The 26,779-nt window shown below is 46.0% G+C and overlaps 1 protein-coding gene across 1 annotated transcript in view; it reads left to right on the forward strand.

The window, feature by feature from the left end:
• The window catches only part of LOC144107251 (uncharacterized), a 36,887-nt gene extending 11,337 nt beyond the window's left edge, over positions 1 to 25,550 (forward strand). Inside the window, exons 2-3 of the mRNA XM_077640251.1 lie at positions 22,681 to 22,822; positions 25,034 to 25,550. Coding sequence (XP_077496377.1) covers positions 22,681 to 22,822; positions 25,034 to 25,421 — 530 coding nt within the window. The 3' untranslated portion in view covers positions 25,422 to 25,550. The remainder of the gene's footprint in view (positions 1 to 22,680; positions 22,823 to 25,033) is intronic.
• The last annotated feature ends 1,229 nt before the right edge of the window (positions 25,551 to 26,779 follow it).

The raw sequence follows: 26,779 nt of genomic DNA on the forward strand, positions 1-26,779 counted from the left end.
CATGAACAAGTGCTGTGGTGGATGCCTCTTCGCGAACCATAGAGCTCCGACGACCACATTCTGAAATCGGACGTTAAAGGGCAATTCATTAATAATGAGTTGAATAGGCCATACACTCGATTTGCTGGATTTGAAGACAGGTGATCCGTTGGTGTTTAGAGTGACAGTGAGGTCGCACCACTTTGCATTCACTCCACGTCTAATGTTTCGGTACAGGCGGCCGTCAGTAATATCAGCGTAAGCGCCATGTACAACGGCGGTGGCTTCTTCCAGCCGTGCATACAACGCTATCGAGTAGCCTGCAGTGACACTGTGCAGTTGATTCTTGAGGTAAAAACCAGAAAAAAGCAGCGTTTCGCCATTAGAGACCGCACGGTTGGTGTAATTTGGCAAGTGTCGCACGTGAAGGTGCGTGACACTTCCTTCCTATCCTTGCAGCCGAAATATCCATAGGAAGTCTCACATAAATAGTGCACTTGAAGCGAATTTAATTTGCCTTTCCACAGTTTCCGAAAGAGATACTTGGTATCTGGCACAACATCAGTTCCACAGAGGGTGTTAACCAACATAAGGAGACCCTCCACTTGAGACCACGAAAGACCTGCGTAAACAACGTAAGTCAGAATTAGTAAAATGGCTTAACCTTTGTTCATAATCTGATTTGGCAGGGTCTCTCTCGAATATCTTGTGAAATACTCTTTCACGTCATCGTCCTGCGTTGCCGATTCATCGCAGTTCGTAGCCTCATCGTCTGCCCCTTCATCGTGCACATCGGAAGAGGAGGTGCTACCAGTAGCGTCGGGACCATCAGCTTCACAGTCCTCGCGTTCAGGCGTATCACGCGCTTCGTCATCCGAGCAGAGATGGTCAGAGCCAGTGCTTGCCGGCACGCAGTCGTCGGAGTCGCCCTCCTGTGAAGCTTGTTGCGATTCCCTGAGCAGCTCTTGGTACCGCTGAGTTTGCCTAGGTACTTGACGCGGTCGCCCAGGTTCCAAGTACTGACGGTACCGCTTGGTTTGAGGCGAACTCATTGTGAGAAATGGTTAAAGGAAGCAAAAACCACGCATTACACACGACAAAGACGGCAATCTCACTGCTGTCTATCCCAGGGCCCAAGCCTGTTACTATAGTCGGATACAACTTAAGTCTGCAGTGAAGCTCCGCCCACATTCAGGACCGGCGCACAGAATTCCTCCACGACAAAAATGTAGGGCGTTGTTAAATCTTCTCTTGTCACCTAAACAAGAAGCCAACCATGAGAAAAAATTATAACCTCTAGAATTTTGATACCTGGCTTGTTTAATAAAGTCAAATGTTAAAAAGCTGATTTCGTTCACTTTTGTGACTGGCTAGCGGAGTAATACAGTACGCCGCGGACGGTGGCCCAGTGTTAACAACTGCTGTTTTTTTTAAGTTGTATCCTACTATAGATCACGTACTCCAGCCACTGTTGGCCAAATAGGCTTCCGTAGTAGCCACTGATCTCCACTAGGTGGCTGGATGCCGCATTCCCGTTTTCCGAAGTGGGCGCAAGTGAAGCCACCGCAAGTTCGGTTGCATGTCCCGGAAGTTTGGTGTCTGCTGTGTATTTCAATGCAGAAAGTCGCGTATTTCGCCTTTCCATTCTCAGTTTTTCGCGTTGTTCTCGTGTAACGTCTACTGTAATATCAAAGGAATAAGCAAGCTCAACGGGAGACATGTGTGCATAGTTTGTGGAACCCTTTAATTTCAGAGAAACTGAAGAAAACAGGCACGCAGGTCTCACCATGTCGCGGCAAAGGGTTACATGCATTAAACACTATTTTCTGATCTTGTTCTTTTCTTTCGAGCGTAATTAGGCGGCGTAGTGGAATGACGATGAGTCTAGGTCATCTTAAAAACAAATTTTCGTGTTGCAAAGGAAAGGCAATGGTGCGGAAATCATAAAACTCGAACTGCAGCTGTTTCAGTTTCGGGCTGGTGGCGGACGATGCCTCTTTGCATCGACGGCAGGTGATGTTTATCGCTTTAGTGTGTCATTTACCTTCCAGACGTGCTTTTAATCTAACTCAATAGCACAGCAACGTTTCACCTACACAGCACGAGAGAAACGACTGACGAGAAAGACGAATGCAGCAGCGCATGTGACAAGTGCAGTTTGAAGTGAACAGTGCCAAGCATCGCACGAATAACAGCCCATTCAGGCATAATTTGCCACAGCACGAAACAGTACTTGATAAGCTTCGTCGAAAAAGCAGTACCATATATCTTGGACGCGCTAATGTGAACCAGCAGATTACCGACGGCACATCACCAGATTGTGGCCTCGCCTTCGCTCCGGTCCGGTCTAAACATAATTCGATAAAATGGTGCACTGCAAAGTCAGCTGCTTAATGAAGGTTTCCACCCATTCTTTCTTAACTTTATCCCTCATTTATGGTATAACTTTGGCTTAGAGCGCGACAACATACATCACAACAAAGAGCAGAGTTGGCGACGCTAGCGCAACGGGACGACACAGAGCTGAGCAGACGAGGTTCCGTACGTACTGTGTGTAGCGACGTTCTGTCGTCTGCTAGTGTCGTCCCATAGCGATGCAATAGACCCTTATTTTTGAAACGTATTTCCCGAGGACTTTGCTGCTCTCCTCATGCATTTGGCGGCGCAACAGGTAGGCATTGTCATGAAATTAAAAAAAGAGGAGAATGTCGAAAAGACAAAATGCTAAGTGGAAAACGAGAACTGAAACAAAAACCGTGCTGAGGTCCGATTTCGTGCACTGCCAAAGGCTGACTTCCAGGACATGCCGCACAACTTCTGGTGGCTTCCCTTTCGGGCATTGAATTTCTTACTATTAATAGTAAGAAACTCTATGCTTTCGGGCGCCCGATGCGGCATCCAGCCCCCTAGTGGAAATCAGTGGTAGTAGCCGAAATGTAGCTAAAACCGAAACCGAAAACATTTTACCAGCAAAAAGTATGTAGAAGCTTTGTTTTTGTGAATTAGTTATTTGTTTCAAATGAAATCATTTTCGGAAGGGTATATCTTCATACTAGCTTTTTTTTGCCGTCATGACCTCTTCAGATGCCACCACTGATGCCAGGCGCGGCATTTTTTGGTTTGTTTTTCGCCTCAAGCCATGCACCGGGTGGGAGGGCAGCAAGGCAGGCAAGTAAGTAAAATCACGTTAAGGCAAATGCGGGGCTCATCACAAATGCACTGTTTTCTTTTTTTTAAGCGAAAAAATTCCAGAGAAAGAATAACAGAAATAGCACCGAACAATAAACTCGCTCCACATGCATTCAGAAATTTTGCTGGACGCAGCAAAACAAGCGAAAAACTACAATAATTATTGTAGTCTTTCGCTTGTTTGAAATTTAAAATTCACGAAAAATGTATATATAGTTCCGTAGATAGAAGAAAAAGGCTATAGAAGGATCTTAGCCGATTTGGAAGTGGAAGTCAACCGTGATTGCATCCTTTCCGGCCACCAGGGCAGATGGTTGGCGGCAATAAAAGTTTTAGTTCAGTGCTCTGTGTTGAGTATCTTCTTCTCTGTACCGTTTGTCGTACTGTACATTGTTATGGGTCACTTGGCAGTGGAATTGTTCCACTCTTGTTGAAGCGTTGAAGCTTAACCGGCTCAACAATTTTCTTAACCGGGTTGAAACCGTTTCATAAGCCTCCATTTCTGGCCAGGCGAAACTTCACGTGGAGGAACGCTAATAACACTCTCTCATTAGACAATTTATTTCGCACGTCATTTAATATAGTTAAGAGACCTGGCTGAACACTCGTTCCACGGTAGCGTTTGATACGGGTAGCGATAAACAGCGCCAGTTCTGACATCGGTGGAAACGTCAGCTTACCGGAAACATTTTTTTTTTCAGTTCTCACGTTTCCCCAGAATTCATTTATGATCCGGGTTTCCTTTGCCAGATCGTCGGCTTTCGTTCGGAGCAGGCGACACGCAGATTCTAGAGCAGAAACTGATTAATTTGGTCGCTATAAAAGCATGTACCGAAGGCGTGTAACTTTGTAATGAGCTATATATAAGCACGAAATCGAAGAAGTACGGATTTCATGTTTTTCGGTTGGAGAATCTGCAGGTCGCTCAGCATGCATGCTACAGATATGCAGGAACTAAGCCACTTCAGCGCACTTTCGCTAGCGATAATAAACTTGCGGTTCCTTTCCAACATACAACCTTAAGAGATTTGCTTATGGAAGACTTCTTGAGGCACTCAGAGAAAGAACTCTCATGCCTCATATCCTGACATGTAACATGTTCTGCTCCCATTCTGCGTTGCAATATATTGCTCCGCGTAGCCAGGCATTCCAGTTAACTCTTGCAATACGTTTCCACAAATTAAATGAACTCATATATAGGCTATAGCCTGAAAGGTTGTGGCCTAGCTCGGACTGAAAGGGCATGTTCAAGCTCGAATTCATCAAAGGCTGGGCTTCGAAATTTGACAAAAAGTAAATTTTGCTGCTATGAACATTTCGCCTAATACTCTTGAATCAGCAGTCCCTACTTTTTATTGCTTCAAAGTGGGTTCGAGCGCCGTCCATTGATTTATGATTGATCCCAAGGCATGGCGCAATGCTGAACCACCTTGTCGCACAGCTTATTCGGCCGGACATCGCCTTGGTCTCGCACGTTTCCCGCTACTTTTGCTGCGTTTTCTGTGGAATATATGTGAACCAAGTGCAATTTTCGCGAACAAAATAGCCAGTGTGGGTGGGTAACAAATCGAACGCCTCGATTACAGGCTAACTGAATGAGATTACACTTTACAGACACAGATCGTGCATTCTAGCTGTGCCTTAGTTCATTTTTATCTCAATGCTGTTCTGCTGCCAACACATGACGCATCTCCTGTCTCTCCCGGGGCCATAGTGTTTCTTACTATTAAGTATTAATAAGAAACTATATGGTCGGGGCCCACAGATATTTCACTTGACGCTTGCTGTCCGCTAACACGATTGGGAAAATAGCTCTTCCGCATTTGTGCCCAAGGCGGAGAAAGGTTGCAACAAAATCACACAAAATATTCTTTAGAGGGCAGATTGAAATCACTATTTCTATTTTTCTTTTATATGCCGGCAATAGAAAAACAGTTACCCGAAAATAGGCAAACAGCCAAAAGGAACATTTGGAAGCGAACTCGGACAAAATATGCAACGCAGACCAGATCGTCATGAAATTACATTTTTTCTAACAGCCCTGGCGCGCAATACATGCAAACATGTACTCAGACTATAACTAAAAAATAAAAAAGCATTAGAAGCTACCTTATAAACGTTCTCAATAAATTATACTAATTTTTAAAGCAAGGTTTTCAGTGCACCAAACTGTATTGCAATTCAAATGGTTTAAACGTGGTTACATCGTTACATGCCGGAGCAGAGTGGAAGAGTAAAGATGTAACACCAGTTATTTCTGCTCCAAAAGAAGGTATACATTATCATTCGCGTGACTACAGTGAACTAGAATATTCGAATATTCTAGTTCACTGTGGCGCGAACGTGACCTCTTTGGTCGCGGTCATGGTACAGGTATAGCAGAGAAGTGGCCCGGGGGCAGACCTCCCCTGAGGCATTTACAACAGCAATCCGCTTGCTAAACGGCGGCGCTACAAACGCTCACTCCTGAACCCATTAGCAAAGTCAAACAACATTAAAATATTTGTTTTACGTTAGAAAGTTAATGAATAGACGTTCATCTGGACCAGAAAATGCGTACGTACTCACAGGAAAATGTAAAAACTAAACTGTTCTTTGCGAGGCGCGATGTTTAGCGTTGGCGTTCGCAGCGCCGCTGTTGCTGGTGTTTCGCGGAGACGTGCGCCTGCTGCACTATTCATTTCAGTGAATACTGAATAGTAATCTAGGCGACTCTGTCAGCACATTTTTTGCCTTCTTGCTTGGTCCAGCGTTTCTAGGAGAGCAGAAAGTTGGGCGAGTTGGTTGAAATGCATACGGGTAATTCACGGGGTATCTTGTGGTGTTCATGACGTTTGTTTGTTTTTGTTCTTGTTGGTTTCACTATTTATTCGAGCATTGTCTGGAATAAACCTTCAGTTGTGAGTAGCGCTCGTCTTTGTTTGTCTCGCTTGTCCTCGTTTTTCCGCGCCAACTTCTTCAGTATGCAGCGTTTCTAGATTTGTTGCTCGAGCAATAGAACATGTATGTCCTTGTGCGCTACTCTGGAGAAGATAGGAGTTATATTCTTCAACACGCGGACGTGCGGGATTTTGTTCCGCATGACATTGAAGACTATGACCCCAAGAAAGTCTACGATATTTTCTGGGGGGGGGGAGACTCGAGTACCTGCGGAGGGTACTATGACGGGAAAATCATCTATATGACAGGTAGGTGCTCTTTTTCTCTGGGTTCTGGAGTTGTTTTGTAGCGCCCATATATTCATAATGTGCACTGGAAACCGCAGAAACGGAAGAAGAAATGGAGCAGTGGAGGAAGCGCAAGGAAGCACGCAAATGCGCCCGCAAGACGGACATACCTCCGAGGAAAAAGGTGCGAATAGCAATCGCTTTCAAGCGAATTTTCTGTAGCCTGTGGTGCTTGGTCATCAGAAACCCCGCCACCAGCAACTTGCATGCATCCTCGCCGCGCCGGCCGCGTTTCAGTGGAGGTGAAATGCATGGAACCCGTCGCGGTGGCTCGGTGGGTAGGGCTCTCGGCAGCTAATCTGGAGTACCCGAGTTCGAACCCGACCGCGGCGGCTGCGTTTCCATGGAGGCGAAATGCAGAATACTGCCGTGGGGTGTGCGATGTCAGTGCACGTTGAAGATCCCCAGGTGGTCGAAATATTCCGAGCCCTCCACTACGGTACCTCTTTCTTTCTTCTCTTAGTCTCTCCTTTATCCTTTCCCCTACGGCGCGGTTCAGGTGTCGGCCATATGTGAGACAAATACTGCACCATTTCCTTTACCCCAAATCGAATTTTCAATGCATGACTCCTTTGTACTGTGCAATGTCAGTGCAAGTTAAAGAACTCCATGCGCTCGAAATCAGTCGGGAGCCCTCCATCCTCGTTGCATATGTGAACATGATGTTAGCAGATTTTACGCTAAAACAAATGATGTCCAGAAAGCGCGATTTCCTATGTATCGCATGCAGAGTGGAATGTGAACGTCTGCATGAGTTGAGAGAAGTTCGCCCGTGGTAAAAATAGGAACAGGCTCTGCGTTCACATGTGTTTGCATTGCATAGCAGTAGTTCACCACTCCAGTCATAGTGGTTTAGCAAGATTGTTTTCAAAGTGCTGCTTTCAAGATAGCGTGTGCTGCTAATTGTGGGATAATTTTTGTCATGTCAGTAGTGATTACCTATGACCGGTGCAAGTAACTAGCGATTTTTGTATTATTTCTCGCCTTCGTCAACACAGTTTCAGACAAGGATGAATTGTTTTCAGTAAGGCTTGCTGTTGGGGCATGCGAAATGATTATTTGCAAAAAAATGCACGGCTGACAATAAATACTGTCATTGTTCTTATAGTGATTTGTCAATGCGTAATGCCACGAAAAACTTCATGTCTTGAATATCTACAGGGACTGTAGCACTGTCTTCAGTGCTATCAAGTTGAGCACATAAGGCGATGGCGATTTGAGTGTTGCTTCTAGGTGTGAAGAAAGTGGGCCGTTCATTGGAGTGTTTCCTTTTTTTCTTTTAAATTACAAATCGAGAGTACCCAAATCGAATTTTACATTTTCAACAACGTCACGAGATGTCATAAAAAGTTTGCAGTCGAAGTTATTACACAGAAATGAAAAAAATTGGCGGTGGTTTAGATTTGGTTAAACCAGGACTGACGCGATAGCTACAGCTGGCTCAGTAGAACTTGGTCATGTGACCAACCACGTGATCAGCCACGGCGGTGCCATGCTGAAGGCTCGAAATGCTACCGTAATGTAGCTGTCGCTACAAAACTAAGTCATATTTGGTAACATCTATATTCCATTACTCACAATTAAAACTGTATTTAATACCTCGTATAAATTCAGGTGACTTCTCCGGCATTTTTGAAACTGGTGTAGCAGAGGAGAAAAAGGGAAAAACTTATTTTGGGCTCGGAAATTTTGGTTGCGGATGGATGGAGCCCTTTGTTCAGGGCACCTGTGGCTGCTGCAGCGACCCTGGCATGGTTGTTCAGTTTTCGCTGCTCTTTCAGGCTCTTGATGGACAGCACTTCCTCCCATTGCTCTATTATAGAATTCTGTATTTTGGAAGTGCCACTTAAATTTTGGGAGCCTAGCGTAGTATGATATAAGGCCTCACGGGCGTAGCTATAGATCCTGTTGCATAGTCCTCCTGGACATTTCGAGAAGTCTAGAATGATTATTATGGCCTGCCTATTGGGGATTGGCCCGTTGACATTAGGTACAGCTGTGTCAACAACTCTCAGGAGTAAAATTTGAAATGTATCCGGTTTGGTAAGCCGACCTTTACTTGCACTGAGTGCAGTGACATTTTAAGTTTTTTTCAGTTTGTTGAAGTGGCAGTCATGCAAGTGGTGTCTTGCTATAACTGGGTCATTGTTTCCTTCTGAAATGCTGTAAATAAATTTGCCAGTGACATAGGTGAGCTTGCATTTGTTATTGTGTAACTTGATTTGCATTCTGATTTTCTTGTTGTAGGCAAGACTAGAGGAGGAGGCGAAAGGAGTGGCTAAGAAAAAAGCTGAGAGGGAATTGCTCAGTAGTCGAGTAGGAAACTCTCCTGAGGAGTCCAAGGTGGCCCACCTTGAGTCACTAGTGCGGGACTTAAAGGCAGAGCTGGAGAGATGCAAGAAAGTGATTGGAGATAAGGAGAAAGAAATGAAAAATCTTAGAAGCCTCAATGAAAGCCTCCAGAAGGCACTGTGCGCAAAAATTCTGCAAAATGGTATGTAAACAACCATACTCTACAGCTTCTTCCATGTGCAGGCCGTTGTCAAAGCTACTCTACTTCGGTGAAGTCGAGTTAGACTTGCTGCTAGCCTTGTTGGTGCATTTTTGGGATAAAGTTAGCACTGCTTAAGAAGGGCGTTCGAAAGAAGTACAGGATATAGTTTTACTACCAGGTGATTTGTGGGAAAAACAAAAATAAGGCTGCAGAATGAAGTTTTGCAGACACATTAAACTGGGAAGACGAAAAGGAGCATATGAGAACATTCCATTTGCTTCAGTAGAAGTCTTGAAATACTAAACAGATTTCTGTACAATACTGACACAGCATTGTGTTGCCAAAAGTGCATTTTTTGTCACATCGTGCATTTCCTTTAGTTCTCGGGTTACATGGTTACGGTCTCCTTCGGCCATTTGTTCAGACTTTACCTTGGGATGGCAGTCATGACTCAGCAGTATTCTTGATAATTCATGATCATGTAACCATTCGTTTAGGCACAGCCCTGGATGACCAGCATAATAATACCATAATGTACCATTGGGCTAGTTTCTGTCATGAGAGCTTATGTAAACATTTTATGAATGAAGTCAAGACAAAAGTAAGGGTAACTTTAGTGCATAGACTAGCATCTAGTACAAGGGGGATCAGAAAATCTTTGCCCCTCTTTTATATCAAGCAAAATACGGCACATACAAGTAATTACAAATATATGTACTATTCTACCTACCTTGCACTATTTCTCCGCCCAGTCCCCACACCGCTCCAGACATTTGTCCAACCGAAGCACTGAATTTAAGATGCCCTTGTGGTAGCATTTGTCCGGCTGACTGTCGAACCACTGTCGGACTTCTGCCTTGACTTCATCGTCGCATGTGAATCACTGTCCTGCCAGGAACTTCTTCGGCGGACCGAGCATGTGAAAATCACTAGGGTCCAGACTTTATGGTGGGTGGTCCAGACTTTCCAAGTGAAATGACCAGAGCTTGTCGGCGGTTCTGATTGCCACATGTGGCCTTGCATTGTTATGGAGGATAACCGCTTTCTTCACATCAAGAATTCTTGAGCATTTCCGCCCGATAACAGCCAGCAGATGGCGGGCTGTTCCAAGAAAAGTTCACCGATGAGAATGAATATGTTGACTCCGCATTTACAGCAGTCATTTGGATAAATAAAATAGGGGCAAAGACTTTCTGATTCTCCCTCATACTTTATTTTCATGCTTGCATACGCTCTTATAATTATCATTCTGCAAGCAACATAATAATAAAATGTTAGCAGTACTGCGTAGGCACGGTGAGGTGAAAAACCGCATTTGGAATTCATCAGTGTCACGTCAGTACTGTTATATGGGGATGACTCCTGAGTTTCAGGTGGCTCTTGAAGTTATGGTCAGCTGTGCATAGTTTGTTCTCACATGTATTGGATGTGTACAATGTTTGATATTGTGCATTTCCTACAAGTGACTTGTTAGTTACATATGTTATGTACTGCTTGTAATTTAGGTAGAAGTTTTAATCTAGCATAAATTCATTCTGCTTGATGTACCTACTCTTTATCCAGTGTGCAAGTTTTTGGTTTTCTCTTTAGATCATTCACAGAATGAAAATGTGAGTGCCGCGATTGACAAGGTTTTCTGGGAAGGAGACAGTGCCACTCAGGCTGTCAACTTGGCAAGTAAGCATACATGCATGTTACCTCAGGCAAGCTTTAGCCTTCAATTCCTCTTGTAGTTCATTTGCAGATTGCAAATCATGATTCCTTGGAATTTGTATCCTGCGTTTGATTCTAAACCGCGAAGTTAATTTTGTGACCACATTTTTTTGGAACAAGCATCCAGTTGGTGGTTGTTCATTGGTGGTCAAAGTGAAAATGGACATTTTTCAAAACAATGTTTTTTTATGGTTATGTCTGATATACCCAATGTAGGGCTGCACTGCTGAACATTCAAGTGCTGCTTGTAACGGCTTGTTCCTAGTCAATCTGGCACTGTGCTTGCATAAATGTAGGAGATTTAATGTATGTTTAAATACCATTCACTAATGATCTAGTCCTGTCTTTGATAATACAGGAAACAATGTCTTCATCCCTGTACCCTCTTCTTCTAGTGCACAGTCATTCCCTCGGAACTATAGCTCCAGTATTGCCACTTGATGTGGCCTCGCCACTTGCCGCACCGCCTGTTGCCCCTCCTCGGGCTTATGTTGCCCCTCCGCGGGCTGATGTTGCCCCTCCGCGGGCTGATGTCGCCCCTCCGCGGGCTGATGTCGCCCCTCCGTGGGCTGATGTCACCCCTGCTGTGCCACCAGCTCGGCCAATGTCAAAAGGTATTTATTTTGGCTGCTCTGGTGTATAGCGAGCTTGCGTGCTTGGTGACTCTTCAGTGTTCTCCCAACAAAAACAGCCTTTCCACGTCCCTTCAGCAGAGGCAGGCCTTGAGAGGACGCAGTGTATTTGCTTTCCATGAGGCCGACTTCTTTTTTTGTTTTTGTGCAGCTCCTCGCAAGGCAGCCCAAGACCTTGACCTGACTGTTGGCACCACAAATGAGACTGGGGAGGTGAGCAGTACCGGGACGCTTGAACATTAATGATGGGCATATGCTACTGATGATAGCATATCTTCTGCACTGATTAAGAATCTGCAATCTGTACATGACCGGTAATGTGATGTAACTAATGATATGGGAGTTTTTGCTCTTTTTTCTTTGCTTTGTAACTTGGCTTTTGTTTCTTAAAATTATGTGCTGAACCGATTGAATATTGATAGCAAATAATCATCAAAAAGTGCAGCTGCATACACCAAGGCGAATTGTGGTTCTCTGTTTTGAAAAAAAGATATTTTAGAATATCAGGCATGCCTTTTGTGCCACAGACAACTGTATGTCAGCTTCCCTGACTAAACCAGGCACCAAGCACTTTGAACCAAGGCTGGCATTTGAATTAGCATCTGCCATCTGGAGTGCACGAATGTTGGCACAAAAACATGCCGTTAAGAGGGTTCACCAGTGACAGTGTCGACAGGAAATACATGGGAACTTTCAGAAGCTGTGGCGCATGTAAAAATGGCTCGATTTTCATGGGGTCTGTGGCTGCGTGTTCTTCTTTAGTGAATAGAGAAAATGTGGACAGATATTATTTTTTAAGTTCCTTTTTTTACAAATGAGAGGTAAATATTCAAAAAAATTGCAATTTTTGATATGTCGGTTTTCATGTCATCTCGTGAAAAAACAGCCAAGATCAGACTTTCATCCGCAATATTTCCTCCCTTTTATCTTTATTTATTGTCAAGCTGCAATTATAATTCATATCAAGCTTAGTGTTTGCGCTTTACAGGCTCTATATGTTGTGTATGCATTTTCTGCGGGGATTTGAAATTCGTGCCAAACTTAACTAGCTGGACGTGGCTCCATCTGGCGTCAGAATATTTTGCCGCTACTACATTCTACCACCAACCTCTAGGTTGTCTGTGTTCGTGCGCGCAGGTTTTTACTCAGAACTTCAACGGACTTGAGCTCTTTTTCCTTTTTTCTTTCTTGGGCTGTATTCGGAAGGGATTTCTACTTTTCTTTTTTGCTCGAGCTTGTGGTGCAAGGTGCCAAAACACAGGAAGGGGGCTCCCTATTCAGCACATGTGGAAGAACAGCTTTGTTCCTTGCCCAGCGCAGGGCGCAGTAACCCAGGGGGCAATACAAGTAAAGAATGCAGCTGCAAATATTCCTCATAGGTGGCCCTTGAGCCGATAGCGGCACTTACGTGAACCCAACCGGGCCTGGTTGTCGAGTTGTCGGGCCGAAAACCGGTACTGGGTTCATGTAAACGCGTGCTGTGAAATAGGAGCCTTATAAAATTGTTATCATGAGTTCGTGCTGTGAAGACGCACTGATAATTTGTTGTGATGGAGTAATGGCAGCGTAACGTGGCATACTTTTTTTGGTAACGGTAACGCGTTACCTTTTTGTAGCTAATGTATGGCGGTAATGCGTTCCTTTTTTAGCGTAACAAGTGACATATTTGGTTACTTTGTTTCGGTAACGCCTAGAACGCCTTCGTAACGCCTTTGGTTGCCTGTAAAGCAGCTTTGCTCTCACTTGAATCGGCCACTTTGTGCAGGCTGTGGTTGTTCTGTAATTGCAGAGTGCTTGTCTCTTTTATTTAGTACGTGCTCATGCAGCCACATGCCTATGAGTTTGCATAGTCAGCGTGCAAAGTGTGATGCAAGAGCATGGTCTCTCATTTTTTCTGCTCAGTAACAAGCATATATGGTTTGAGGTACGCTGAAAGTTAGCTGAGTAGCTCCACATGCAATCACCGTCATATCTCATTTGGCTCATTCAAGAAAGCAATTAAGCCCCCTTTCTGCTCAGGAAAAAATTTTAATAGTGTTCCCAAGGGTTAGTCTGTCTCGCTGTGTTTGAAAATTTGCCTCAGTGCTTCTTAATCATCGCAAACTTAGCTGCAAAGAAAATGCAAGATTTCACTGAAGTTAGAATTGCTACACATATATTCTGTGAAGAAATAGGGACACAAATTTTTTAACTCCATATTTGTTTTTTTAGATGGTGTGTAGGACGTCAGTAAAAATGGTGACCATGTGTAGCTTGCCCACATGCAGTAAATCATTATTTGTTGAATTTGTCTCCCACTCCTTCCTTTAGGGGAGTTTCTTGCTTCATTCTTGAGCTCATCTCAATTATAGTGCCGTGCTGAAGTTAATTCAGAGATGCTTGGAAAGCTTCCTCTTATATAGAAATCCCTATGATCGATTTTGGTTCTTATACCACCATCAAACGGACAATTGCAATCTTGATGAGTTGATCGGGATCAAATTGAGTGCTGATCCGGTGCTGCTACATGGCCTATTCAATTGTTCTCGACCATGCTCAATCCCAAGCTGCTTCTCGAACCGCAATTTTAACCATTTTTTAGCGCGCTTACCTTTCCGCACAGGAAACAATTAAGTTCAAACCTAAACCGGAGTGCACAGAAATATGTTCTTCAAAAGCTCTAAAATCTAAAAATATTGCAACGAATACTGTGAATGAAGACAGACTGAATGAATTGTCTAGGCAGAATGTGTTTTCTGGGTCTGCTTCGTGTCCTGTGCAGGCTCTGTGCTGTTGGCCTCTGCGCCGTGCCTGAGGTGCACTAATAAATCATCTTTTTTTTTTCAGGTACACGTTGGTCATGGCCAATACATTGACCCAGGGACTTGGGAGCGGCTGTTAACAGCAAATAATGACTCAGCTTTCTATAAGCAACTAGCAGTCCGCTTGTTGGGCAATGCAGTATTATCGGAGAGGAGCGTGACGGGGACACTTTCGAACAATGCAATTTCTAAAGGTGCGACGAAAGTATTCCCTCCGCTCTCCCCTGCCAAGGTAGCTTCAATGGCAGGTGAGTGGAAAACACTTGGTTATTGCTTGGTTAATAACATTTTCTAAAAGCTGCAATGTTCGGGCTCATGCATTTTTTCTCTAACATATTTGTATCGTACAGAAAAGCCTCGTTAATGTTATGTAACTGGGACTGCAGAAAAGATTCGAAATAACGAAGTTTGAATTATTCACATTGTACTTTATATCAGTTAACCTAGAATTGCTACCCGTGACTAGGAGTTGTACTTTTAAGTTTTTATTTTATGAGACTGCCGGGCTTTGCAGAAACCTCGGAATTCATTGCAGAGACTGCCCCTCAAAAACTTGTGCACCTGTTTGGCAGACGTAAATCACTGACTAATCATGAAAGAGCAGTTAGCACGCGACATAATCAAGACAGCGAGGCTGCACGATCATTGTGTCAGCACGCCGTCTGTTGAGTTAACAAATAAAAAATTTGACATGTTAAAATGTGACTACAAACCTCTATGATTACAAATCTTAGGTTGTCATTTTAAAAGGCTCGAATGATATGGTTCTGGCACGTGTTTTGAAGCTGTGAAGAAGTAATCAGAAGCAGTGTTTCTTTGAACTAAAAATGAGTTGTAAGTTGGCGCTTGTCTCTTGTCCCGTTGTTCTGCGCTGTTCCGTCACATATCAGTAACCAGCACGCCCAAGCTGCTGTCCTGGCTTTTCTCTGATCTGCCGCATATTCTTTTTGTGCCATGTCTCTGCAGACTCTTTCTGGCAATTTTTGAAGCTTAAAGGCTGCCTTCGTGATGAGATGCTAAAACGCCACAAGCGCCTACCTCGTTACTTGGCTCAAAAGTGCTCGGACTTACGCCTCTAATCGAGTAAGTGAGCTGATAATTTTCTTTCATCATCATCATTAGTCTTATTACATCCACTGCAGGGCAAAGAGCTCTCCCATATCTCCGTTAACCTTGTCGTCTGCCAGCTGTTGTGTGCCCACCTCCCTTTCTGCCGCACCCTGCTACATTTGCCTTCTCTTGGAATCCATTCCATTAATCTTAAGAACCATCGGTTATCTTGCCTTCGCCGATTTCGTCCTTTTGATTTTAACTAGGACGTCATTAAACGGAAGCTGAAACGGTTTTCGAATCGCACGAAACGCTGTGGTTGGAAAGAAAGGAACTTGAAAATCATGTGTGTAGATTTTTTCCCGATTCTATCCGCAAAGGGAGCTGCAATCGCTTCTCAAAACCCGCCGGCTGCACGCCCTCGTCGCTTCCGGAAGCGCGGGGGGGGGGGGGGGGGGGGTACGGCAGAAAGGGCGAACTGGCGGAAGTGACGCTATTCACGGAGAGTCGGCCGGCTGTCCGGCTGCGCTTGCTTCGCTGCGGCCCGCGGTTTGGCGAACCACAGACTACCGTAATCTTATGCCAGTGCCGTTTACTTTCTCTCGTTCGGGCTTTCCGTGTAATGCTTGAAGCCTGTGTAATAACCAGTTTTGACATGGTACTTCTTTCGAACAGCGCTCAGCACACATCGTGGTAGAATCCGTCGGTTCTCCCCCAGCCTCCTCCACGCTAACCTGACAATCTAGTGGTACGCAGCATGCCGAAACTGCCTGCACAAAATATGTGCATCAATATTTCTCTATTTGTTATATTACTTCCTTACCTGTATGTAAACTCTTTGCGTTTTCAAGCTGGTTCACATCCATGTTGAGCTAAGGCCACTTCCAGCATTGTCTTTCAGGCACACAGTCTTGAACTCTTTTGAGCTCATTACGCACTGTGTGCCGTTTGGCTTTTTCCTGATTGCTTGCACTTGATGGCAGCACAAGCAATTCTCTTAATCCTTCAACAGTGCACAGCACATGCAGCTGCTCCTAACTGAAAAATAAAAAACGATTATTTAAGCCTGGCATACTTGAGCAAAGCAAACATTTGCATTCATGAGCGCTTGGTAATGGCTGACGATTGACAATGGCACCAGAATTCATGCAAATTTTTCCTTGAGCCAGAACGGCAAAGTTATCGAGCCGCGGTACGCATATATCTGTCACAAGCAATCATGCCGGTTATCTCGATACGCAACAGCAGCAACTATATCTCGCAGCACACCAGTTTTGATTAGCGGCACTGCGAGCTCCGAAACGCTGCCATAATTATTGTTCAAAAGCGAATTCAGCATGCAAAAAAAAACAATGTACGGGGGTAAGTGCAGACGTTTCATGGTTGAACAGTAGCCCGAAAATGCGACAGAAGGAAAGCGCACATGGGAGCTTCCTCCTGGTCGCCTCGCCTCTTCGCGCTGCAGTACAGCCGTACACCCACTCCAACTCGTCTAGTTTGCTTTATTTGTAGTTATAAAAGGCCTTCGGTAGTAATTAGGCAAGTAAATATAAATAAATGAAGAAACATGCTTTACCTCACACGACTCGTCTAAGCTTGTCGGTGATCTGAATTAGATCATGTTTACGGGCGTTACAAGTAGTTCGTGGCCAGGCTGTTATGCAGAAGTGGTACACCGAAACGTTTCGACGCAATTTGCTTTTTTTTATTGCCACTTCACCTACATAAAAGATATGCACGCGCATGCACCTACGCAAAGAATACGTATCATTCAAGATTTGGTTTTCGTGTTACCCTGGTAGGACGTGAAAGGCCCATACTGAGTTAACGAAATTTCCGACTTGCATACACCGTTATGCGGTCGCTTCTCTATTTCTTAGCTTTTTATCAGGCGGTGGCACCAGTTTTCTGTTTAGTCTGTAGTTCTCAACGATTTCGGAATAGGTTTGCGCATGCTCGTCCATGTTACAGTCCGGCGGTTCCACAGTTACCCGGAAGCAGAGAATATGGGAGTGCGCCGACTACCCCTGAGTCGGCGAAGATATTGATAGCAGAGAAAGCAGGGAAGCCCTGCTGCACAGTGAAGAACCCGCTCGGCAGAATCAGGCCAATCCGCCTGGCGGCTGATGCCGCGAAGAGATAAAATATTTGTTAGCCTTTAGTCACAGAGGTTCCAGCCCGCGCCCTCCAGGCCTGCATTCCGGGGCGGTGAGCAGTGAGGGGTCTCTATTTCTCGTGGAAATAAAAGCTGTCATCTACCTATCCATCCAGTCGAGATTTCGAACACGTGAAAACGTCGCGACTTGACTTTCGCTGCCGGCGCACTCCGCGGCGTCGTTGGTTCCGCCGTTTTCTGAAGCTGCTGATGGCTTGAACATGTATGACGAAAGTACAAACTGTTCAACACTGCTTGAATTAGCCATAATTTCCACAACGTAGTTCATAAAAGCTAGGTGAAGCAAGGCGCTGCGCAGCAACGCCGTCAGTGCCGGCTGGAGATCCCCGTGGATGACGTCACGACGGTCCAGGCCAATCACAGGCAAGAGCAGCGTTCGCTCGGCGCCCTGAGGCGGTGGGGCGCGTTTTCTTCTAAAAAACAACTTTTTGCATTTATTTCCACTCTTTTTCAATGAGAAATTCTTTTGCAGCGGACCAAAAGCTATAAAATGACGTAGAGAAGTCATTTTTTCGAAAAGTGCTCCAGCTTCCCTTTAACCCGCTTTGGTTCTGTGACCCACTCTGCCCTCTTTCTGTTTCAACGCTACACCTATCATGTTCCTTTTCATAGCTTGCTGCGTGGTCCTCAATTTTATTAGGTTGAACTCTTTGTTATCCTCAGCATTTCTGCCCCATAGGTGAGTACCGGTAAGATACAGCTGAACCCATTTATAATGCCCGTAGATATAACAAATGCTCGCTTATTACGAACGGATGCATTGCTACCGTCAAATTACGCATAAAGTCCATAGCGATTCGTCGCGGATACAGCGGACAATTTTGGCCGCACCACTCTATGATAGTAAATGGGAAGGCATCGACACCTCTTGAAGATGAAGAGGTCATGCTTCCAGCAAGCACAGAGATCAAGGAGCGTTTTTCACCCTTCTGGACACTGCCCTGGAAAGAACACATCGACCCAAAAATCCAAAAGGTGGCATTGAAACAGTAACCTTCTACCAAGCCTGCACCGATGGCTTATGAGGGCAGTCATTGCCTGTGTGTTCGCCAGCTGGGCAAAGAAGCATCCTAAGTGGAAGAAGCGCGGTGCATGTGAGACAGGGGCATCGTCGAAAGCAGATATAATGACCTTGGCCGTAGATCAATTTGCAGCAGCAATTTGAGAATTTTGGAAGCCAGGCTGGCCAAGTAGTATGCATCGCCTGCGCAGTCGGCTCCATCTTTTTGTGCTGCTACCGCATGCAGGCAGCATAATACAGCGGACAGTGCAGCTGATGCACTCTGCCATGAGCGCTGTGCTATTATTTCCTGGGCATGAGCCAAGGAACAACAGATGATGTTCGAAACACTACATTTTGTAATGCAAAGCTGCCAGATGTTTCCTCGGATGACGATGTTCCTACGCACCACGAAATCGCATAGGCGCATGCTCTGACTAAGACATTGAACACCAAGTGCGAGCACTCGCCTACTGCCAGGAATCTATCTATGTGGCTGACCTGCCACCAGCTGCCATGGACACTTCAACCTTCGGTTAAATCCCAACTGTTATTTTGATAGTTGGCAGCAAGGGTCTTGTCAAGGATTTAGTGATACCTTAGAAACCTCGAAGGAGCCATGACACAAGTAGGCACGCATAAAGCAGGATTATGAGAAATATTTGCCACTTTAGTTTCGTTAGTATTTTTGGCTGTTATACGGAGAGTCCACTTAACTACGAGCGTCGGATGTAACGAACGGAATTTGTGTGATGTCAGGTTCGTTATAAGGGGCTCTACTACAACTGCTTTATACTTTTCTCTTAACGGATAATGGTAAACTGCCATTCCATTCATGATCTGCGAGAACCTTCCAAATGCGCTCCACCCCATTCTTAATATAGTTATTTCGCTCTTGTGAATCAGATCTGAGGTCACTACCTGCCGTAAGTATTCCTTTACCACTTCCAGCACCTCCCTGCTAATTGTAAAGTGCTTTTCCGTTCCGAGACTGTTGAGCATTACTTCGTCTTGTTTTCTGCATATTAATTTTTAGACCCACTGTTCGAATCTGATTGTCTAACTCATTGATCATGCTTTGCAGTTCGTCTCCTGAGTGACTGATCTGAGGGTTCAGCTCTCTTTTGTTAATGGTAAACTTCGAACGCAATCTTTCACTGCAGGAAGCCAGACTTACAGGGTAACACAGTGGGCCAGTGTGATGCATATTATTTTGCTTCGAAAAGTGCAGTTTTCTTCTGCATCTGGTTTTGTGGTGGTGTATTTATTGTGCCTTTTGCATCCAATTTTAGAATGTGTGTAAAAATATGGTGTTGGGCATGAATACGAGCTTTCTTGCATATTTTTTACTCAGGACTGCCTGGAGGGAAGCGATTGTCAGGTGAACCACATCGTGCACCTTAGGACAGCATCGAGAAAGGCATTTTTTGGCCAATAAATATGATTGTGCTCAAGTAAGGTGTTTTCGTATCTGTTCTGGAGTGCACATACAGAGCCGACCAGTCAGCTGCTCAATAACTGGGAAATGACTGAAGTACAGTAAAAACTCTTTAATTCGAAGTCGTTGGGACCACGCATATTATTAGAATTAACTGACCACAGCAAAAATATGGAGACGGGCGAAAAATTCTGTTGCGGGAATGCGCTACCGCAATACTGGGCGAACTTTGTGTTTACCACTGCTGCGTTTTGTTTTGTAGCTCCCCGCGGGGTGGCATGGCACACACGTGCAACTCAAAGCAACAAATGTGTAACGATGCCATCACAAAGCCAGCAACCTGAAGCCAATTGAAATAAAAAAGTGAAAAAATGAATGTGGAATAACTCAATTAATCCAAGGTATACAAAGTGAAAGCTGTCAGCTTTCACTGTGTTCATTGGCCTTGGCATTGACAGTGTTCCAGACGCTGATGACTTTGAGAAAAGGAAGGGCACATAACTGGCTCCCTGGGTAAGTGGACACCTCAGTCGTGCTTTGAGGTTCATGGCGGTGGTGATAGATGTGGGCTGCATGCATTAGCGCTGACAACCTTGTGGCAGACACGCAGCACTGCAGCAATAGGCAGCAGTGTTCATTGGGTGACCAACCGCTCACGATCAACTATGAAATGCTACCTGCAGGGTGGGCGCGTTGCCTATCCAGTGTATGGAACGCACTCGTTGCAGATTCCAAGCTGTGTCTGCTTGGCTAGATCACGTGGTCAGGCAACAGCCGCTCCGCAGCTGTGGAGCCCTGGCACAGCGATGGAAGACTGCTTGGCTGCGCTGCGAAGTCACGTGATGCGTAGCTGTGGTAGCGGCACAGCAAGGACGTTCAAGGTCAAACTGCAGCCGATGACAAATTCGGCGGTGTGAGGCCAGTAAAGCTTTCGCTTTAAAAGCGGCATTCCACCCTGCCTAAACACACACGTGCTGCCCGAACAGGAAACTGAACTGTAAACGCTCGAAGTTTCGGCTTCTGGTGCGACGTACGCCTTGGACACCTAGATAGTATAGGAATCAAGTTTGCTCTCGCACTTCCTCCCGCTTGTCCGACGAAGTGACCGCCAGCACGAAAGAGCTGGATAAACTGAGCAATTCGAATTTTCTTCAGCGGAAGCGATTAGTGTGCGAATTGACAAAGTTTGACTCATTTGGAGCAAGCCCATGTTTCCTGCCGGGAACAGGTACCGGCATGGGGTGCATATACTACCTGGCGCTTGTCCAAAACTACCTAAGGCGCAAAAGAGGCCGGCGCTACTGTTTGGTCGACCTATCGCTCTACGGAACACTACTCACAAAAGCGGCGCTGCCAGCACTGTGCGCAGTTAACCATCGCTAGACATGCACTGACACTGCTAGGGCCGGATGCTTCAATGCCAGTGCCTCCTTTAGATGCTGCCTTGATGGCGGCCAGGTTTGAGAGGAGCACATGCACCGCTGCTATCAGTCTGGCCATGCCTTGATGAATTAATAGCCGATAGCATGTAACTTTGAAACTACTATCCATGCCTGTTTTGCAGTGAAGCACGTCTTCTCTGCAGGCGTGCGCTCCGGCGGTCTACAAGCTGTATGAGATCGGTTTTTGTGCTGAGATGTACTGGGACTTGGGCGCCTTGCATATCGAGCATCGACGTTGCTAATAGGCATCGCCCTACATTGCCGCGTCATGGCTCCAAGGGGCCATCGCGGTTTTGGTTTGCAGCGAAATCGGGATGAGACATCCTCGCATGGCATTTCAGGTCTTCGAATTAACTGAGCTGCTGCACGCTGCAGCATTGTAAAATTTATATCAGATATTGCGGGACTGCAGAAATCCTAATTATCCAGGATTTCGAATTACCAGAGTTCGAATTATCAGGGTTTTACTGTATATTCACTCATTAAGCCACGACAAGAATGCGACACAACAGAAGACAGGAGAACACAATTACGACCGGGCACAGACAACATGAATACGACACAACACAAGACAGGACAACACAAATACAACACAAGACAGACAACAGGAAAACGACACAACAGAAGACAGGCCAACACATATAAGACAAGACAGACAACACAATTACGACACAAGACAGACAATAGACATACGACATGCCAAAAATACGACAAGTTCTTTGTTGTGTTCTTGTTGTATTTTTCGACTGGGAATAAAGAAAGCATGAAATTATAGAAACCTGATTTGCGTTATAAGACCGCAATACGCCGCGTAAGATGCCAAAAAATTCCGCACTTATATTTTTCTTTGTCCTAATGGGATAAAACCAACTTTCATTTTAATTCGCTTAAGGCGCGGTTCGTGTGTCCACCGATATATGTGAGACAGACGTAATTTTGTTTCCTTAAAACCAGCTTCCCATTCACTGACCTTCCATTACGGCGCGGTTCGGGTGCCGACCGAGATATGTGAGACAGGCGTCATTTCCTTGTTTGACCTGTATTTACATGCAAGGTGAAACTTGCGGCCCCGCTGATATCTCGAAAAGCTTGCATAGTGAAGCTTTTCGCTTCTATAATAGCTGATCTCATCACGCCATTAAGGGGTTCCTCTCGCACCTGACGTATTTCTGCCATCCTGTAGCCAGCTGCGAAAGGTTTTTGCGAAAAAGGTAGTCATGTGATGTCACGGGCGCCATTTTTTCGCGCAGCTTCATGATGGCACTTGGCCCTATATCAGGTGGCGATAAGCCAATTAGATACGCACACTTCCTTTTCACGTGCTTCATGTATTTCAAAATGGCCGCCAGGGTGACGTCGGTGAATAGTTCCTATGTATACCCATCATGGCGATGCACTGCCATTTATGCTATAACAAGATTGGTGTCGTTACGCAAGAGCGGTTTCTGTTGTCACGAGAGCTATATACTATTCGAGGGGCGCCCCTGACCGCGATAGAGGCATGACTTTTTCCGCCAAACCGTGCGTTGCGTGCCGCAGTGGAGGAGTGCCGGACCCGGTGGCGCACCATCCGGGATACGTATCTCAAGCGCAAGCAGCACCGACGCGCCAACGCCAAGGGACAGTGGAACGTGCTGGACCGGGAGCTAGGCTTCCTTGATGATTTCCTTCAGCCGCGAACGTGAGTGTTGTAAGGCCACATACACCTGCCCGCCTTCGCCTCATGTGCACAACCTCGCGCGACTCAGACGTGGCTCAGTGGCCATTTAGCGAGCACGCGGTTTTACCACACTTTACTCTCCGCACAAAGTTCCGCGGCGCGCAAGCTCATACGGCATTGGATTGCAGCGTCGCTTGGCGGTAGGCAACCGACTGCGTACGGCGCATGTCCATTTCGCGAACCCAGGGGGTATGCGTCTGAAAGCGTTCACTGTGCTTTCCTTTTGTCTGGTCCGATAGTAAATGCTGACGAAGAGAAGTTGACAAGTCAGCCTGCCCCACAGCATACACGGCTATTCTGATAAGGCCTTAGAAAGAGCTTACCATCAGATAATTCAAAATGTTTTAGGGGAATCCCCCAAGGTGGGATAAATTTGTAATAAGTGAGTGATTACTCGTTGCCATCCACCCACGCGCAGCCATATGGCTACACCGGAAAGCTATACAAATTTCTCACAAGAAAATTCGTCCTGGTTCGGGGTTTGAACACGGGATCACCGCTTCACCGGAGCAGTCGCTCTACCAACTGACCTAACCGGGACGGTAAGCTTATTGTAGGGCTAGAGCGAACTGATCAATAACTCGAAGTGGAAACAGGGTTGTTCCAAACGTTTCTTTCCACTGGATGGCAATGAGTAATTACTTTCTTATGAGAAATTTACTCCGCCTTGGGAGATTCTCCTAAAACATTTTTAGCAACACTGTTCCCACTTTTAGTTATTCATCAATTCGCTCTCGCCCTACCATAAGCTTACGTCCCGATTAGCACAGCTGGTAGCGCGACTGCTCTGGCGAAGCGGTGGTCCCAGGTTCGAACCCCAGAGCAGGACGAATTTTTCTTTACCTACGAAGTTTTTGTGAAAGCGGCATAGCTTCCTTTGTAGACGAACGGTTGCGCTTTGGTGGATGGCAAGGAGTAATTACTCCCTTATTGCCATCACTTAAGTAAGGTTTCTTGCATTGCATTCAAGGCCGGTCCCTCTTTACACTAATATTGGACGCGTCACATGCAGTGCAGACAGCGGGGCCTCGACGTGATGCAGTACTAATGCATATTTGAGCCGGCGCTGGCGTGTGCTGGACGCTTCTGTACCCGATAGTACGCGCCGTCATATTTCCCCTTCATCTCCGTTAAGCACTGTCTGGCATCTTTCGCGACCGCGGCACATGGCAGCATATTTTGTATTTGATCTTTTTTTATTTATCCTCTGTCTTGAAGAAAAGGTCAGATTTAGATTTATGGCGGGATAACGTCCCCAAGCGACTCGCACTGTGAGGGACGCCGTAGTGAAGGGCTCTGGAAATTTCGACCATTTGGGGTTAATTAACGTGCATCGACATCGCACTGTACACGGGCCTCTAGCGTTTTGCCTATAGAGAAATGAAACAGCCACGGCCGCGATTGAACCCGCGTCTTTCGGGTGAGCAGCCGAGCGCCATAACCACTGAGTCACCGCGGCGGGTTTTGGAAGCAAAGGACTGGGCTGGGTGCATAATGGAAATAGCACTCTGAGGAGGTTTCTTGATAGATTCCGCTAAGATCCGTTCGCGAACTCTAAGCTCACGCTTGCGCACCCGGGCTGTGTGAATAAATGGAGACGTCTGTCCTTTTTACAAGGGAAATGGACATGGGCAGGGGATTTAACGCATGCTCCAGACGAGAGGAAGTAAACAAGAGCCGGCAAGGAGTAATCGGTTGGGCAGATGAGGTCATGAAATGTGTGGGGTTATAGTGTAGCTGCACAGTTAATTATAGACGAATGGTTGAAGTCTTTGCCTTCCAGTGGACTCATCTGAGACGACAATGATGATGGTGGTGACGAACGGAGCTGTCGCCACCGTTGGCGTGTAAAATGGAAAAACGGAAACCGTAGAAAAAAATATGACTCGCTCGGCACGCGGTGGACGAGCATACAGAAGGGGTATGAGAAGTGAACATTTTTTTCAAATTGTTCTGAACCTGGATTGCTTTTCTTGAGGCGTCTTAGCACAGTGTGCAGTGCACAGTGTGCAATGCGCATGCGCTGTGGGCAGCTGGCGGAAGCAAGTTAGATTAGCCAGCGGAAGAACTCCGAAGTTAGTTGTTACGGGGTAAAATGCGCTTTAACGCTGCACTCTGTCAGCCGAGTTTCAGTGCCTGCTACACCCTCGCTGCCACGGCTCTTCCACGCAGGAGGCGCTGGACACTGCATGCGGCAGCCCCTGTGGATTCCCGGGCCGAGGAGGGAGCCAAGCGCAAGCAGCCCGAAGAAGACGCCGGAGAGCGCGAGGCCGCGACGGCCGAGGCAGCGGCTGTGGCGGCGGCGGTGGCAGAGCCACCAGAACCCTTGGCTGTGGCCATGCGGCCGGCTGCCGTCCTGCCGCACCACCTGGCGCCGGGAGGCGCGGAAGCGCAGGAGCGCTGCTCGGACCCCGAGGAACTCTTCTGCCTCAGCCTGGCGGCACACCTCAAGAGATTACTGCCCCGCGAACGAAACATGGCCAAGATGAAGATGCTCCAGACACTGCACGACTTGGAGTTTGGCGAGAACGGTGAAGAGGCCGCGCTAGAAGAACCGTAGAAAGTGCATGACATTACGGAGGACAACAAAGAAGGCGGCTTTAGAGAGCGCCCCTCATCAGCCGGCAGAAATTCGCACCTTTATTTTTCTTCTGTTGCTAGGAACGAAAATACATTCCCTGTTGAGTTGCACGCTTGTCTCATCACTATAGCATTTGCTTTAAACACTCTAAGCCAGAAAAGACCAAAGTGTTCTACGTGGGGACTTTGAGGGCTGACAGCTGAGTGCAACCTAGAGTGCATCGTCAGTTTCCTTCATCGAGGAAATAAGCAAGCTCTGTCCTTCGAAAACAAACAATTGTAAATCTCTCGTTTGTATCAACGTGATAAAGTAGCGCGTCTCATCTGTTTTATATAACGTATATTTTCAGAGAGCGACCACACGCTATGAGTGGTCATTGCATTAATGCACTAAATATGCCTAGTTGATAAAGGTAAACTCGCCTAGTGGCGCCTGCTGGCGCATATGCTCATCAAAGGGGGAAAAGAGAGAGTGAGGCCAAAAAGCTAAGACTGGCAGTATGGCACGTACGAAAACAGCTGGACAAAAAAGATGCTGACCGATATAGCAGGCGGTTTTGCAATGTACAACTAAGAATATGTATGCATGTGCACGTGCAAGAACAGAAAAAAGGGGAAAACAAGAGAAGTAAAGAAATCAGCTGGAAAAGGAAGGAAAAGATCGCGGAGAGTTACAGTATAAACCTTGTATTTAAGTGGGAAGCAGCCAGTATGCACATGTATTGGCCCCTCATGTGGCAAGTAATGAGTTTCCTTTTTATAGTGCGAAAACACTTCTAGCTGCATTCACGTCTAAAGCATGGGATGAGTGAAGCCTTTTAGCGGCTCACGTTGCTCAATTTGAAGCAGGTACTAAAACAGCTGTGATGAGATTTGGCAATGACCCTGGAGGTAAGAGTTGTGATTATAGCATACTGCCACATAGCCCATGCCCAAACACAGCATCGACCACCCGAAATTTGCGCTGGGAATGACTTCGTCCTGATTTGACTGCTGGTGAATCTAGGTACGTTCCTGCCGAAGACAGGCTTGACCTGGTTTCAAAATGCAATTGGCCCGCCCCAGAAATTTCGGTGGCCCTTCCCCGAAAATTTTCAAATTGAGTTGACCCAAGTTGGGAACCAACCAGAGAAACCCAGAATGAGTTTGGTACACCCCGAAATTTTGGTAGGTCCCCGTACTTTCACATAACATTTCGTGCTTAGCCATGCGAAGCCGCCAGCCACTTTTTCCTTTCTTCCGCTCTTTTTAGGTTTTTTTTCGCGCTATTTTATCCTTGCGTTCTTGCCGTTATCCGTCAGCCCATACGTGAAATGTCCGCCTTCTTTAGTAATTTTA

The sequence above is a fragment of the Amblyomma americanum genome, chromosome 1, assembly GCF_052857255.1.
Source record: "Amblyomma americanum isolate KBUSLIRL-KWMA chromosome 1, ASM5285725v1, whole genome shotgun sequence".
Classification (NCBI taxonomy): Eukaryota; Metazoa; Arthropoda; class Arachnida; order Ixodida; family Ixodidae; genus Amblyomma; species Amblyomma americanum.